The sequence below is a fragment of the Temnothorax nylanderi genome, unplaced genomic scaffold (genome assembly GCF_030848795.1).
Source record: "Temnothorax nylanderi isolate EJ_2023f unplaced genomic scaffold, tnyl_v1.0 TNYL_tig0260_pilon, whole genome shotgun sequence".
In the NCBI taxonomy this organism is placed as follows: Eukaryota; Metazoa; Arthropoda; class Insecta; order Hymenoptera; family Formicidae; genus Temnothorax; species Temnothorax nylanderi.
Window position 1 is genome coordinate 90,521 of NW_027249322.1, and position 18,506 is coordinate 109,026.

General features: G+C 36.3%; 2 protein-coding genes across 3 annotated transcripts in view; one reads left to right on the forward strand and one right to left on the reverse strand.

Annotated features, from left to right (window-relative positions):
* Tna (Zinc finger MIZ domain-containing protein tonalli) overlaps positions 1 to 4,171 on the forward strand; it is a 36,773-nt gene extending 32,602 nt beyond the window's left edge. For both annotated transcript variants that reach the window (XM_071718580.1, XM_071718581.1), the window contains exon 10: positions 1 to 4,171. In XM_071718580.1, coding sequence (XP_071574681.1) covers positions 1 to 135 — 135 coding nt within the window. In that variant the 3' untranslated portion in view covers positions 136 to 4,171.
* A 409-nt stretch (positions 4,172 to 4,580) lies between these two features.
* E23 (Early gene at 23) overlaps positions 4,581 to 18,506 on the reverse strand; it is a 131,841-nt gene continuing 117,915 nt past the window's right edge. Inside the window, exon 13 of the mRNA XM_071718582.1 lies at positions 4,581 to 18,238. Within this exon, the coding sequence (XP_071574683.1) occupies positions 18,043 to 18,238 (196 nt within the window). The 3' untranslated portion in view covers positions 4,581 to 18,042. The remainder of the gene's footprint in view (positions 18,239 to 18,506) is intronic.

Here is an 18,506-nt window from a genome sequence, read left to right on the forward strand (position 1 = left end):
CTCTTGCCAGACAATGTGGACGCAATGGAACTTCTCTCATATCTCGATCCTCCGGACCTAAACACTCCACCTAGTAGCGGCGCTAGCAGTGGTAATCCTTCCTCTAACGACGACATATTGGCACTCTTTGAATAAGAAAAAAAATGAGATAAAAGGCGAGTGACTATTTCGTAAAAATGTAATCAAATTGTGACCCCCTCACTTTGTAACAAAGTGATGAACGAGTGAACATGTCTCGCTGCAAACGTTCTTCTGACTACAGTATACTTTCGTGCAAGTTTCTTAGAATCCTGTGGAATGAACGAACTTGAATGAGATATTCAATTTTTGTCTCTGATAGGAGAATAAATTTGAAAGTCTACTGTATGTGAGCGCTTGCGGTAAAAAAAATTAAATTTTACTGGGGTCACTGTAGGTGCTCTCACCTAATCAATGGTACAAATAATCTTAGTTATAATTATAATATTCCTATTAAAATTAGAGTTAAAAGGCTACGGTTAAAGAAATAATTTTTAACGATAATACAGCAAACACCATACTATTTGTAAAGACGTTATTGCATGGACGACATTATCGATAGTGTATATAATATTATTGGAAGGTATGTTTTTGAAAAGATAGAGAAGGCGCGTTAAACATGCCAGGCAAATATTCCAGAAACGATTTTAAAACAGCATACCTGAATATTAGATATAAATGATATTAATGATATAAATGATTATTATTATAGATATTCAGCTGTGTTATCATGAATCGTGATGATGGTCAATAGAAAATATCTATTTAAAAATCATTGTTAATTTGTTTTAAGTTTGCCTTATAAGATCGCATTTCTATATATTTATTTTTGTGTCTATCAAAATAAATTATACTAATCGATGAACTTTGATTTGTTTGAATCATTTTCGAATATTTGCTCGAAAGGAACATGCTGTGCTAATCTCTATATATATTGTTTCGGAATATTTCGAAGTTGTTCGTGCAATAAGGTCTTTATACCCGAAAACCGGTCTATTCGCATTCAAGGCTATGATAGACCTATGTCGTGACAGAAAGATACTTGTACAGACCTACTTTTGTAAATAAATTTTAAATCGAGATAAAAGTAAGATATTCATCGGTTGGAAATTTTCCGCCTATTGATGAATATTGTGCATATAGTGTTCCTTTCCTTTAGATTGTAGCAACAGATGGAAATGAATAAACTAGGGGATATCGGGCTTCACACTGGAAATTCAATAAGAACATGTGATGTATCTCCCGAGATAGAAATTACAGATATAAAATTAAAAAGAAACATAAAGAAAATGATATTGACTTAAATAATGTCTCTTTAAAAGTCTAATAATTTTATTATTTTCAAGAGATTTTAGCTCCATGCAAGGATATCTCTCTGTACGCACATATGTAAATAAGTGACAGAGAAGAAAAATGCATGTGTGGATTTAACATTTCGGAAACTTTAATACTTAAAACGAGTTGTTTACAAAATTTCCTTTATCACATACTAACATAATTTTCCAGTTACAATTTTGGAATTACAATCTATTTTAGACGAAATGTGTATATATATATATTTAAAAAGAAGGAAAATGGCAAATTTTCTATGCCTTCTAGTGATATTTGCAACCTCTGAAGATACATCAGAATATTTGCACATATAGAATTTATTTTCACATTTTGATATATGTCAATATATGTGTATTTTGAGTTAACTTGCTATAAATAACTAAATTTCTGTATAATACATATCTTTGAACTATTATTATTTTAGATTGACTTCTGTGCATTACGATTAAACTTTTTTTTATCATCGAGTTGCGGTGTACACTGCTTTCATCATTGCCGTCAATTAGACTTTTATTACACGATCCATAAAGTAGTTTTCCGGATCAGTTGAATAATGAATAATGAAAAATATAAATTATGCATGAAGTTAATAGCAATATTTACACAAGGCCTTAAGGAAATCGTGCACCGTATGATCTGTATTATATAATCAAATTTTATATAACGAGGAAGAATCAAAATTTTTCGTGGGAGAAATATATATATATATATATTGCAGAATAATTACGCACAGGCTTATTATGTATAGAAATAATTATATACTTGAACTTATTATTTACACAATGAATTGCATTCGCAACAATTCAGTATGCGAAAATAAATTCTGTATATCTTCCTGCACAATCCAGCGGTAAACTGATTTTACATTTCATAAGAGTGTAAATCAGGTATCCGTATGTAAAAAAGAGATACTGCCAGAGTGATACCGCCCAAGACCCCCCCTCCCTGCTTGTGTAGTGGTTATAATAATACATTTGTATGTTTTGTGATTAAAAGAGAAGATATACTTAAAGCGACTCGTGTAGATTATACAGATTTTATATAAAAGATGTGTGTGGGTGTATATGTACCCGTGCACACACATACACACACACCAGTGTGCAACGCTAGCACATAGCGAACGATTAGACACAGTCAAGTTTCTATGCATATAACTATAATTATTGAGATTTAGATTTTAATATTACTTGTATTAAGCGCGACTATTGTATATTATTTGTATATATGGTAAATAGAATAATAATATAAGAAAAGTGGCAGATACTTATTGGCCAGTTATAATAGTAAAATGATTATCCTAATTATTTCTCAGAACCAAAACGTACACGAGATGTATGAGGATACTTTAAACTAGAGAATGTAACATGTAAATGGCTGATGAAACGACGATAACGAGTACAGTCGAATATTGTACTGTTATTTCTCTAATAGAATTATTACTTACTTATTAAACAAAAAAACATAATTACCTAAAGAAGTTTATTCAAACTGTAAGCTTTACTTAGGATTGCCAAGAAGTAGTATGCGCAACCCTGTTGCGATTGTACATAGGCAATGTTTACCTATACCTAGCTAATAATACCCCTAAAATATTATACACGATACACCGTCTTAGTTTATGAGAGTCCTAGAGACTTATAGATATTTCGTGAGAAATCATCGAAAACATAAGAAACGGCATTTCATTTTTATTCTAAAAGGTGATAATAAGTTGATTATAATGACAACATTTTTTAATTATATTCTTACAGTAATTTGCAATGTAATTTGAAAAACATGTAGATGGTAAAAAAATAACGCAATTATTAAGAGACGATTTTCACGTCTTTTTTTTCCTTTTTTTAGCAGATCGACGGCTAAGGCAAATTACCGTATGCCAATTTGCATGAATTTTTATCGCAATAATAGAAGATAATTTATTATTATCTAACGAGACGTCTACAAATCTCTGTGGCTCTAAGATTACAATACCTATTTATCTATCGTTAGGAGGCCTATAATTTGATTTTACAATGCTCTACGAAAAAAAAAAACAGATAATCCGCGACTACGGATTACGCGTGTCGTCTTCTTGTCCAAGGCCTGGAAAAATAATGAAACAAGATATTATATATTATCATGTAACCGTATCGTACTCATGGTGTATCGGCTGCGCGGATCGCGGGCTCTGTTAATTGCATAACGTACGGAATATCGATATGTCCACGTGATTTACGCATTGCATACTTATGATGGTGTATTGGAAGTTTATTCCCACGTACGCAGAATTTTTTTACCAAATCCATATCAGAGGATCCACGTTTCCAACGATATTTCTCGACAAATCTGAGGTGTTCGCTCAGCAAGTACATCATGAGTATTGACATCGGTCCATGTCGCATGGTCTGTCCGTTTCAGATGCGCTTCTTGTACTACAAGCGAAATACGAAACGCTTACATTCGAGCCAAGGGGAGGGAAGAAACTAAATGCAGAAGCTGCAACTTGACGAACAGACCTGCAGTTCGCAAAACGCGGAAGAATGCGCATTATAAATTGAAAATAAATTGAAAAAAGAAGAAACACACTGATATCATTGATCACATTCGCATAAAAGATTTTAATAAAGACCAGTTTTTAAACATGTACGACAGACACAACATTGTTTCTCGATAACGGTTAGAATCATTCAATAAAAAAGTCATAAAACATAAACGGAATCGTGAATCATTTATTCCCGACGATAATCACCGAGAAATTAGTACGAAACGAGAGATTAGCGCGGGAAGCTGGCAACGTCATAAGAAAATATTTGAAAATATGAGAATAAAAGAATACTTATTGGACTGACTGTATTTTAATTATAAGACCCGCTATTATATCTAATAATAAATGTTTGTTTTATTTTGTATTGTCGATATCGCGAGAATTACCGCGTTCACGCATCTGAGAGAAATATTTGGAAAACCTTTTTTTTAAAAGACATATTAGGTAATATCAAAGAGCAATTGTATAAATCAAAGATGGCACAAGCATATATAAAAAACGTGACGTCTTTCGTTCTTCTCTTCAATTTAGCCACCTTTTAAAAAATAGCCATAAAAAATGATAATTGCTACACTCAATTTTTATTTATTTTTGAAAATTATTATAAGTAAAAAATTCTAGAACATAATGTTCTGGAAACATGGCTCTGAAGATTCCTTTTGGAAGGGAAAGGGTTTGTTGGTCACCAACAATTGACGAGCACAAGTTAGTATTATATAACATCGTTTTATTAGATTTAAATTGAAATCGGTTATAAATTATGGTGATGAATTCGAATACTAGGACTAGGACAGATGGTTTTTCGCTGCTTTGCTCAGTATACTCAATTTTATATTGCATATTATGGTTGTCGAAGAATGAACGCCGTTGCTGAAATTTCTCTCCCGCTTTCTGCCTTCTTTCACACACTCTCTTTCTCTCTCTTTTTTCTTTCTCTCAACACAGACGCGCGCACACACATACGCACACGCATTTCTCTCTCCGTCCTTCTCTCTCGCTCTCGATTCAATAGAAACAATATTAATCGTTTGTATTAAGCATTTTACGCGCATTAATATAGAACTAACTTTTCACCGGTCGGCGATCCCTTCTCTTTTCTCTCTATTCCGCATAATCGACTAACTACGGTGTACTCGGAGTCGTCGTGAACGCGCCAAGCACGTTCGGCAGTGCTGCGCACTGGAAATCGGCACTTCACGCTGGCCGATCGTTCCAGGATCGTCGATTCCACGAATCCCGGTGTTCTTTCAACGCATTCTGGATTGGCGCGTGCAATGGAACTTCGATCTGTCTATACCCTCGGGTACATCCGAGTTCATCTCATCGTTTCCGTAAGTCCAGAAACAATTCTCCTATCCTCCCATCCCTTCGCGCCTAACGTTTGATTTGAACGGTTGCTTCGATAACGATCGATCGTACTCGCTTTATATATGTATATACGCCGCGAGTCTCGTTCCATGAAACGTACGCGTACTCACGAAACGCAAACGAGAGCGTCGAAATGAAAACGGTGCTGACGCCACGGATTCCGAGATAAATGACATCCTTTGCTTTACCGTGCGATTGTTTCTCCAGCGCTCCGTTTCCATTTCGAAGTAACACACGAGACTCTTCCACCAACCAAGCTTGTCGTCGCTTGTCAAATTGTAGATGTTTGTGCAGAAAATTCACGCATGTACGCGTAAGTGCAACGAAATCTAAGCGTATAATGCGTGAGCTCAAAACATGGACAATACGAGGCCAATTTATTACTATATTATTATATCATTCTAAATCGTGTAAATGATAATTAAGTTTCTTTTAGATATATATTAATGAATATATAAATTATAATATATAATTATATGAAACAATTTATATTAATAATTAATATATATAATCACACATAATCTGATACACGCGTGCGCGAGCACATCACACATGCATTAGATATTCGAAATTGAATTAACGGCAACGCCTAAAGAATTATTTCGATGGCGGAAGAGTCCCACATTCTCTCTCACACAGTTCGCGAATCCTACCAGCCGTTTTATGAAATAATAAACGGTTTGACGATTTTGGGACGGCCTCCTCGCGCGGCTTGTGCGAAAGTCTCGCGATCAAAGGCCGGCCCTGTCGCCATCGGGGCGGTCGATGGAGATCTGGTATAATAACTCTATCGATATAATGGCAGTGCGTACGCAACGCTAACCCTTTAATCTGCCGTTAACCGCGCAGACAGTCTGTTAACCCTTCGCGTCGAGAGAACGAGTGCCCGCGAGTCAACGCGTTTAATCTTCGTCATGTTGTTTCGCGTTTCAACACAATGCACGTACACAGGTGCGCTCTTATCGTAAAAATTTCAAAACTCGACGGTTTCGTTTCATATGTGATGAATAAATTGCTCCAACATGTTCAAAAGTCGATGGACAAAGGGGACAAATCATGTCGCATCGGTCGTGCGCTTGGCTTATCCAAAACGTTGCGATGACTCAAAACGTTCAATATTTTTATTATGAGTTCAACGTGATACAAATGAAAACGCCAATATTGGATCGTACTTAATATTTCAGCCGAGCCGAAAATGTTTTCCCTTTCTCCGCCGTAGATTCCAAAACAGAGAGAACGCCGATCGATTTATCCAAGCGAACTTCTCGCACGCTTGCCTTCTCGCGCTCTCGGAGCGCGGCGCGTTCGGGCTAGGGTTCGTCGTAACACTAATTAACTATAGCGTTAAAATTCCGCAATTAAACTATGGCAGTGTTTCTTAAACCGTGCGTTCCACCGTGCTCGACTCGACGTGTCCGCCGGCACCTCCGCACCCGCTTTTCGCCAAAAGGTTCTAGAAAAAGTATTTCCTAAGTTCGAGTTAACTCTTCGCTAGATAAAAATGCGGTCGTAACCGTCCTTACATTACGTGTCGCTCCACCTCGCATTTTACTACGCTATATGTAATTAGATTAATTAATCTTATCGTGTCCCGCGTGTTTGTATCGCGCGTGAATACCGTGACACGTTCGTCTCGCGCGCGTCCTCCTCGTGCACGCGCCTCCGTCTCTGCCGCGCGCACGAGTCTATTAGAAAACTCGGTACCGAGATTCGGCAATAAAAAAGCTATCGTTCTGGAAAAGCTTAAGAAACACTGTACTGCGCTCCGTGTGTCGCATCGTACGTCGCTCTCTCGCATTTTCTACTGACAAAAATCGCAAGTGTTATATCCTGCTTGTGACGAAGTGGTTGACGATGTGGTTCCTCGAAGTGAATCGAGTTCGGTACAAAAAAGAGCGGATGCTGAGTAATATACAGTATGATCGAGTTCGAATTCGCGCGCACGCACTCTGAAACCAACGCACTCTTTAACACGAAATTTACGATGTCGCTGAAGTTGCTACTGCGAGTTGAGCTGACGTTTAGCTGTCTCCTTCGCGGGTATCTTTCCTCAAAATCCGAGTATAATTTACTTACAAAGCGTCGAAAGAAAGTACACACATTCCTATAGCATTTTATGTTTTCAACAATATTTATTTATATATATAGTAATATTAATAATATATTACCATATGCGAACAACATAATATCAAATATCAATTATAACATAAAGTATTATATAATTATGACATAGCTGTCGTGTGTATAACACATTATAGTAATATATTGTTAATATTACGAGGCGCTCGCAAAAAAGAGTCATTAAACTGCACAAGATTATTTCTTCTTCAAGTAATTTACGGTCGTTTTCTGAGAAACTTGCCGGTCGTAGAAATTTATCAGTCATCCTTTTTTTTAATCTACGACTTTCTTTATAGCTATCAGCCCGGATAAGACATAAACAATTTATTTGTGCATTTTACAATGTTACACAGGCTAAAGGAGGATTGCAATCGACTTTTTCGGTAAAAAAATGTTTGCCAGGGAAAAATCGAATTAAAAAATCATCTTAAGAATGATTCCTACTAGATGGCATTCTATTTATACGGACAAATCTTTCTTTCTTCCTGCATACAAAAGCACGATGAATTTTTGGTTACTATTGTCAGCGAATGTGCGCTTAGTCGTATAAAGAGACGCGTTTCGGACGGTATAATGTTTTATCCAGTGCGCGATTTGTTACTTCCTGCGATTACAAAAGTCTTGTTAGAGCAAATGGTGTCGTTAACAGGGCCTATAATTAGCCTGTTTTCGGGTAATCTTTAACAGTAAGACCGTAAAAATTCATGTCAAATTTTGGGTATAATTCGAATGAATGTTTCGCAGTTCGAATCGAAGTAGCGAGAAGAAGCATAAAAATCATATTACGGTCGCAATTTTATACTATCGTTTGTGCTTGGAGTACCGCTCTATACATCTTATATACAGTTTTTCCTATTCAATCAAATTAATCAAACTGTTGGAAGAAAAAACAGGCTATGTACGATGGAAAAAGTTTTACACTCGATCCGGCCTGAAAACTGGTCAAAATTGATCGCAGTAGCAACTTTCGCCTCCGCATGATCTAATGGTAATGCCGAGCTCGTAAAATCGGTGTATATATATCGTTTGTATACATATAATTATATATTTATATATATATATATATAACATATTGCCATTATAACAATTACACAGCACAGCCAGCAACTCCGTTTATTTACATTCCTCTCCGTTCTCTATCACCTTATTATTGATATTACTCAATCGTTTCCCGTCTCGTCGCTTATACACGTTCGAGAGGAAGAACTACGAGTTATATAAATCTTTGCGGTCAACAGGCTCCTTGATTTCAACGATCACGAATAAACGGCGCGAAGCGGACATCCCGAGTGTGCAACGACGCATCGGCCGCTAATTAATGCACGAACGATCGCGTACACTCTGATCTTGCCTTTCTCCACTCCTGCCCGTGCTCGGAACGCCACGTGAAATCCTATCGATATCGCGTGTTAAGGGATTCGTGAGCTTTATCGCGTAGGCCAACAATCGAAATGTACAGGATTATATCAAAGGATTGCGTTTGCGATCGTACAGATGGCCACTTACCCGATACAAAAATTTTCACATGGCAGTTTAAGTTTCAAAAAACTGAACGTGACGTACATTTTCGACTGAGAGTTATCCTCATATGTTATTCAATAAAATTATTCTAATCGTTTAAAAGTCATCCGGCTCTTGCCCAGGGAAAGATAGATCAGAAGAGTAAACCGCGCATGCAATGCTCTCCACCGTTCGACGAAGCTAACGTTTGATTCTCGTTTCTCATTCCCTCTCCTACTCGTCTCGGGTTTCAAACCGAGTGGTATCGCGTACAAGATCAATTTGTACTCGATGGTATGGTAACGTTTGCTTTGAGCAGAAGGCTGTCCACGAAAGCCGCATAATGCCCCGCTTGATTTTTTTTATACCGAGAGGTACGCGAAACATGAGCGAGATGGACATCCCGGTAATCAACGTCTCATGGCATAATTGGAAGATTTGTAAATAAAAACAAATTTGCAACCAATATATCATTTGAAATAAATTTTACTATTTTTAAATTTGGCGATTCTTTTACGAATGATCGCTTTATATTTTTCATCCACTTCTTTAATAGATCGTGTTTTTTTTAATAATCGCGCTTTTGATCTATTAGTGCCTACTCTTCTCGTGTTTGATCTTCTCATTCCACGCTTATTTGAAATAAAAATATAACGATTATTATTACTGCAAACAAGCACTCATCTTTTGAATTTATGGGCGTGATGAATAAAATTAGTATTGCAGATTTTAAATAAACATCTTTCTTAAAAAAAAATTAACTTGTTACATTTTTGTCTTATAAACAGAAAATATAATTATAGAATAAATATATAACAACTAATAGGTGAAATATTTTGTAATAAATTATCACAAGAGTAAATTTGATATCGAAGCGAATTTAAATAATGTTTACGCCGCGGAAAACAATGAGTGTCTCCGTCATGCTTCAAATTATGTCACGGTTGGTAATTGGGACATCCACCTTGACATCCATGAGATAAATTGGCTACCCGACAGTCTCTCACATTGCCGAGGCACGTATTACGTGTCGTCGTCAACACACACGCGCACGCATCCGAAAGTACTGGAGGGATGGGGAAGAGATGTGAGGAAAGGCGGTAACTACATTCGGCATTTATTAAGCTGTAAATATAGATCCGCACTCAGAACATAACCGCGATACGAAGATATGTAATTGTTATAAACGTAAAACATCGTTCGTAAAGATACGAGGTAACTTCTGCAATTAAAAAGTGCAAATATATGTGAGTTTTTCGCTTAAATTCTGCTGATGTTTTAGTAATGTTACACGATATACCTGTGAATATATTTCTCAGTATTATGAGATTTTTTATACAATTGCACATCTCACTTTGTGTGAGCGAAAAGTGAGTATCACGCTGATACAATTTTACAGCCAAAATTTTGAGTTACAAAGAAATATATATATCTTCACAAGACACAAAAACAAGATAGAATCCTAGAACGATCCTCAGAATGGCCGAAATATTCTGTGAATACGGAACTCTCCCCCACATTTTATATAATGCATATATATTAAATCCGAGAAATACATAGAAAACGAGATCAAGTAGTGACGAAAACTATTAAAAAATAGTCTGCATCTCAGAAAGTATGGAAAGTATGCGAAGAGATATTAAATTTACCGCTTAATATGTGCCTCTTAGCAATGTATCGGTATTAACGCGGGTTTCTGAAAACGCAGTGCATCTGTGATACATATCATTTAGCCTGAAAATGTTCTTTAAAATATCCTCTTCGTTTAGAACACATGTGCAGCTATCACGTTGCTATGTACAATGATTTTGTCGCGATCATACTGTACAGTTCATAAAAAGCTACGAATTTTTTATGTAATTTGCAATTCGCTTTGCATATGAAGCCGATAGTTTTTCATTCCGCGTTTTTAAAATACGTTGGTAAAATTCAACGAGCAACATTACTGAAAGTATTGCGTAAATAAGATATTTCTTACAATTTATTTTCTGACGTCCGATTTTAAAGACGAAAGAGGGAAAATTTCGACGTTATATTTTTATCATCAATATAATTATCAACATTGCGAATTTCCTTAAAAGGGATAAATAAAAAATCGCAATCGAGGGATAAAGCGAGATAGGGTCGAAGAAATGTACAGGCATATCGAACAGATTCCTTCTTAGAAATGGCCTATTAAAATTGACACAAAATAAAAAGAGCTAATACTTTTTCCAAGTTGTGCGAAATATGACACATAAGTCGATAGCATGCACTTGTCTCGAAATAGTTTCGTGTATTATCCAAATACGATAATAGAGTATCAACGGTGATATCGATGACAACGACGTATGATGATAGTGGAGATGTTGCTGATAACGACAGTAATAATTAATAGATAATTAATACTATACAATAATAATAGTAATTAATAGCAATAGTTAGAGTAATAGTTGGAGCAATAACCGCAATAATAATAATTACGACAATATGATAATAATAATAATAATAGTCATAATAAAAAATTATTTTTAATAATAGCAATAGAGTAATAATAAAGTAGCAATAGTATTAGTAATAATAATAATTCTTATTATTACTATAGTAATAGTGATATTAACGTTTCGTGGTAAAATAAAAATAACTAGATAACGAGCTATCTTCTAGGTAATAATGCGGACCGTACGTCTACTACTCGGGCAACAGGAATAATACTATCAGTTAATTAACGTAATTTCTATAAAAAGAAAATAATAAGATTCTTCTGTTAGTGTATTAACATTACCTTATACATATATATTTGCGTGTATGTATATATGTACAGAAGGGATAGAGTTATACGTCTGGTTTGCGTCGTGAGGGTAAAATAATATATAATTATATACGTGTGTGTAAGTATATACTCAGTGTGCAATGCCGTGTTGGATGTTAACACGTTTATTAACGAGCACCATAAAAAGAACGGTGCTTTTGCCTGTTCACATATATATATATTTTTTTTTCATATATATATTTATATATATAAAGATTTATATATGTGTACAACCGTAATTAAAATTATATATTAAACCTCTTTAGCACATTTACATTACTTGTTTCCGTCGTTCTATATATATATATAATAAGATACTATATATATATATAATAAGATACTAATCGGGGATCCACGGCGGCATTGAATTAATCGAACACTTTTGGCATTTCTTTTTAGTCCCGGTATTTCTCGTAAGTTTTGTAAAATGAGGACATTCCTCGACAAATTGTATGGGCGTGCGTTTGTACGTGCGTTGCGTGCGCACGAAAATGTCTCGGCTCTTATTTTCAATCCGCGCTCGTCAGAAAAGTTCTTGCTCGTCTTCGTGTCCGCCAAAGTTTTGCCTATATAATATCGCGGCAATCCTTCCTAACAAAAAAAAAAAAAAAAAGTTAAGTCCGTTCCGCGTTGTGACTTTTCGTACGCTGATTCTCAGTCTTCCGTTTAACAACTTCGCAGCACACACTCGCTTTGCGCACTCCAGTCTACATTCTCTCCGCCTTTCTTTCCCCTCCCCCCCCTCTCTCTCTCCCTTCCTATCTCTTACCCTTTTCTCTTTGTTCCCAGTCTGTACACTGGCAGTGTGTCTTACAGATCCTTTGGATTTGACTTGGCACAAACAACAGAGTCTTTGTAAAAAAGGCACTATTTTTGTAAAGCGAAATAGTCTTGCTCGAGACACCCTAATTTTTATTTTCCGCGAAACACACACAGATCTCTATCGGGTGGAAAGTATTGATGAGGATATAAGTTCAGCGTGCGACCATCGATTTTCATTTATGTAGAGTGATTTTGATCTATCCGTTGAAATTCAACAAACGGTGTACTATCGTGCCTTCATAGAAAAAGTTTGGCTGTGTGATTAGTTGAAATTTGAATTTCTTTCTCTACACATCGGGAGGGAAATAATTATCGTCGAAATCTCTACAATTTCATAGCTCATCACACGATCTTACAACGTACAAACATGTAAACGCAATTTTAATTTGGGAATCTTTATCCTGCCATTTATTATATTCATATAAAAACATCAGTCGTCAGTCTTATAAAGTTTTAGTGCAAAAGCATGTACATTTTTTTTTGCATATATTCCAAAGTCTGAATTGTGCGAATTATTCGCGGCGAGGAGAATGAAGTATGCGTGGTTGTCATGTTAAGATGAGAATGATCGCATGACTATAAAATGAGAAGTTTTCGCGGAAAAAAGTAGTTGCTTTACTATAAATCACGATCAGTTTTTCATACACATTATATAGCTATCGTAATATCCAAATTCGCCGATCTCGCGAATAATCGAAAGTCGCTTTTTACTTTCGTAATATTTCATTATATAAACGAGTATATAGATGTTCTAAAAGAATGTATAACAGTAGCAACTTCTTCATATAATTTGTATTAAACTTTCATTTCACTAAATAATCTAAAATGTATTTTATCTCAACCAAAATTTAAAGAATATCCACTTTATTGGATAAGTTCAGTTGATAAAACTTAAGTATTTGAATTATATTTGAATACAAATATTTGCAAGTTAATTTCAATAAAACATCTTAATTCTATTCAATTCTAATCAGTAATAATAATTCTAATCAATAAAAGAATTACATGCATCATCTTATTCCTAAAATCAAATTTTCACTATGGAAGAATAGTTTCACTTCCTAATCTAATTGTCGCTATTGATGTACACTTTTCCGAACAGCCATACAGAAGTTGACCATTAAGGTTGTCTTGCAATTATCTATTCTGGTCCGCATGAAAAAACGATGGTGCACTAATGTGCATATGTTAATTTCTGTCGGTTTAAATACGCTCGTCTCTCGATCGTAGTCGCGCATTAATTAGACGAGGCGTTCTCCGTCCAACTTTGCGGCATCCAGCAGAAAATGTGAGTCGTGCAGTTTATACGGTTCCGAGTGTGAGTAATCGATCACACAGCCCGAGCTCGCTGCTAAAGTTGTAAACGCATACAAATGTCCAGTCGCGCGGATTATTAACAGTCAGTGGTGTACATTGTATAGTAATTGTATATATATATGGATATCAAAATTTTGAAAAGACGTCTACATGATCAAAAAGTGCGTTTTTCTGCGTATGATAGAATAGCGTTGGAGGTGGTAAAGGAAAGAGACTTCCGCTTTTTTGCATCGCTCGACGCACGTCTGCATCTCCTCATGGGAGATATCCGTAGAGAATGATCGTTATAACCGCCTGCAAAAGCGGCGTTACATTCTGTTCGTCGATATTGCGTTCGCTCGATTTTTGTTTCGCGTTTGTTCACGGTTTTTTTACTATTCGGGAATGGAAATAAAATTAATCACTTCGATTCGTGACGATCGATAATGGCGTGTAGAGCTGTATGCATGTCATCTACTCATCGCTCGATTCGCTCGATCAGTGAACGATGTACGGCTCCGAAATAGCCTTTTCCACTTCGCTTCAACACTAAAACTCATTTCATCGCAAATTTAACGTAAAAATGCGATTGCATTTTTGTTTATATGGAACGTACAGAGATCGTTATCTTAGTGATCCTTCGAGAATTAGATGTCATTCAACGTTAAATGTGCGATAAAGATATGAGCGTAAACTCCTCTTTCTCCGCATATTCTCTCTTTTATTCTGTTTTCTTTCGCACTTTATCTTTCTTTCTCAATTCATTCGCGGCGCATCTCACTCCATCTTGGATTTTACTCTCGCTCTTTCTCTCACTTTCCTTATTTTCATCGAGAGGCTTCGATTCAGACGTTAAAGATATAAAAGAAGAAACGACAGAGAAATCAACATACGTTGACACAGCCAAATCTTTGTTTATACAACATTTGCTTCATCATGCTGCTCCTCTCGCGGATACGTAACATTGTTCGTCGCGAGAGCCAGTTTAAGATTACCGTGATCATTGCAATATAGTCCCGCCTGATCTTCGGGATAATCCAAGAGATAAGTCTTTGAACGTAAAGATTAATTAAAGAAAAAAAATTTGATCGTCTGCAGCTCAACAAGAAACGCTTTCTATCGAGTCGTTTATATTCGCCTCGTGATTTTCAACATTTACGGCCAATTGTCTAATATATACAGCGGCCCCGAATCGTGCTTTGCATAAAATCCGAGGATATCTTAAACCGGCTCGGTTTATCTCGATATTACACGGTGACGTTGTTCCCGCGGCTTTTTCTTCCTCCTCTTCCTCTTCTTCTTTGTTCTCTTGCATTCCTCTTGCAGCCTCACGTAATTAGGAAGCAATAATCCTCGTCGTACACGAACCCTCTCTTCCCGCTCTGCCCTCTTCTCGCCTCGTTTACCAAACTCAATGAACACTTGGTGGATATTGCGTTTATTGGTGTACTGGACGATTCTCCGTGATCGTGACTCGCGGCATCGAGGTCCTTTGGCGAATGCGGCGAATTCGAAACGTTCATTTCCTGACTAACTGATCTATCGTTTATCGTATAAGGAGATCGGCGATACCGGGTTAATAAAAGCGAAAGCGAGCTATCGATCGTAACGGCAACGAGATTGTGTAGACAACGCGCGTTCGTACGCGCGCGGAGATATGCATCGATCATATTCGTCTTTAACTTGGTTAAAATCAGAGATTCACCATACTTGCGGCGATCCTACTTGGCCACTGGAGTCGTCCAGTTCACTGTCCTTACAATATTATTATTCGCTGATTGGCTGACATGCGTTACAATCGCAGACGGATATACATGTCCTCCGCATGTATACTGCAATAATCTAATCTAATTTATCTTATTTATAACAAACACTGGCTTTCCGTGACTGTGTAACTCGGGAGAGGAAAGGAGTATAACAACACACTACGATATCAGTGTTAACGAAATGGATTCACGCGAATATAATCTTAATGCGATTCCCTTACTGAGCGTAATATATCGTCCTTTTTCGCGTGCATGTACAAAAAATACAGCGCGTCTCGTTCAGTCCGTTAAAAATGTACATGCGAGAATAATAATAATAATAATATTATTATAATAATAGCAATAATAAAAATTAAAATAATTAGAGTAATCATTACGCGATAATAATAGTAATAATAATTGGAATAATAATACTTAGCGTCGCGTTATTATTACTATCATTATCATTATGTATACGCATATATAAGTGTGTCTGCGGGTATGTATGTATATAAGAATGAAATGTTTATTTCATCCATATATACATAAGCAGTATCTCCTTCGCTTCCTCTCTTTCTCTCACAAATATACACAACACACACATTCTCTATGTACAAAGAGTAAACAATGAAATATTACACCGCTCATTAATTTCGAATTCCCATTCTCATAACGAGTAATATCACGGAGATATATCGGAGAAATCAACAAATTTTATAATCGACATATTCTTTTATTTTTATCGCCGCCACGTTCGTCGTGAATAGTAGCGCGTGCAAACTTTTCGAAGGTGTAGCATCGCGCGACCTGCACACGCGCGTTCATCGCGTATCGTCGCAAACAAGATACCAATCAATCCTTTCGGCAGAAAAGCGTTTCCGCTAGCCGGGCATGAATAATAGCACCTAGCTACTAAACGTGCGCCAGAGAGTTTCGTGTATTTTTAAGGATATAAGAATGTTTTCATGTATTCTTCGAAGTATCTAGTGAACATTTCGCGGCGGGTGACTGTAGGCATCCTTCATACCAAAAGGATTAAAAATCGACAGTCTTTTGAAAATTTGCGTGATTGCCGACACTTAGACAATTAGCTTATAATATAATATTATTTTTGTATTATTATTTTGGATTATTCATAGAAATGAACGTACATCTTCGATTTTATTTAAAATTACGTTTTGTTATTTTCATTGTTATCGCCCATATATATTTGATTATAGATATGAGTGATAATTATGGAAATAAATATAGTTTTACGACTACATATGTGATGTTACTGCCGTAGATAGGCATCTGTATATAATAATAAATTATAAAAATAAATTACATCTGTATAATAAAATATAAATTAATACTACATTATAAGCTAATTGTTCACATATTTATGTAGACGGTCGAAAAATTTATATTGACAGTCTGTAATGCCGGGACTTTTCTATCACTTTCAAATCTCCAAATCTCCATTGACAATCACGCAAATTTACCCAGGGTCGATAGTGTTTAATAGTATCTCGTCGGTGGAACAATATATCGATATATATATATAACACGATATATATGTATATACTTATTTCCTCCACCCTGTCAACTTTAGAATCAGCAGTATAATCTTTCATCTATGTCTTAATTACAGCGTCTCGATAGTAAAAAGGTAGTAAGTAATGATAGAAACAGTAGCATTACTCTTATCGGTATCAACAAACATTAACGTAGCAATTGTGACGGTAATAAAAGTAAAAAAAAAAGAGATAAGACGTCGTGATGGATCGCTTACAAATATGTTTAAGAATCTAAACCTACCGTCCGCGTGTACGCGCATATGTATGTTAATATATATGTATATCTCTCTATGTATGTATAAAGGTTCATCGCCATCGTACAAATTTTCAGTCTGCTTCGGCGACACCGCGTCAAATTTTTCTACTATTATACCCTTCTTGCCGCAAACAACGAGAAAACAACGATGTCCCGTGTTCGTTCACGCTATTGACATTCATGAACACGCGCTGGCACATCTCTCTTTCGAATCACACGCATTCGCGCTCTTTGTGTGTAAAGTCTCTCAACATTTACTATATATATATGTATATATGCATACCACACATATATATAAGTATACATATATTATATATATATACGTATACCTACATATGTATGTTTGTATGTATATGTAGAGTTCTCGCCAAGTCTGCTGCAGGTCTCGCATTTTATGTCGCATTGCTCGATACATGCCGCCGGGAAAAGTGAAAACGCTCGCATTCGCGTTATAACCGTTCGCGCCGCTCCCCCGTGTTTTCAAGCTAGATAGAAAAACTTTACAGACGTTTGACAGCTCGACGGGAGAAAATTCTCCCGGGGGACGACGTCGGGACGCGCGCGGCCGTTTTTTATTCCCTGACAAGAGGCGAGACACCACGACAGCGACGACGACGGTTTGCTATAATACTCTATGTAGTAACAAAACTGAAGATCCGCGAAGAGTCGTGTCGAGAATTTGCGTGCTACTTGCGTGTCTCCCAACACGCTCATTTTGGTACACGGTAATAACGCAGAACGAGGTAGCCCAGGGTCCGGAAAACGATTAGGAACGCCAGTAGCACCGCCGTGTTCGCCCACAATGGTAGACCAGAACCTTTGACCCCGCCTTGGCTCTCCAAAATCGCGGAAACAGGTATCGTCGTGCCGTTTCTGCACTCGGCGAATTTACTTGGCTGAGAGCATCTGTCATACAAAAGATTATTTGCTCGATTAGTATAGCTCAGGAGGCGATTTTTCATTTATTTATATTAGGATTTAATAATCCATGATTTACATTACTCAATCAATACTCAATTGACTCAAGATCAAAACTTCAATTGCGCACGTAATTTCGTGTATTTAATTTCACATATCTACATTTTATTACATTTTAATTTTTATCTTTATGTTCCGTGAATTACGTTTAAAAGAATGTTTCTCTTGCACTTAAATATTCTTCTTTGGAAAAAGA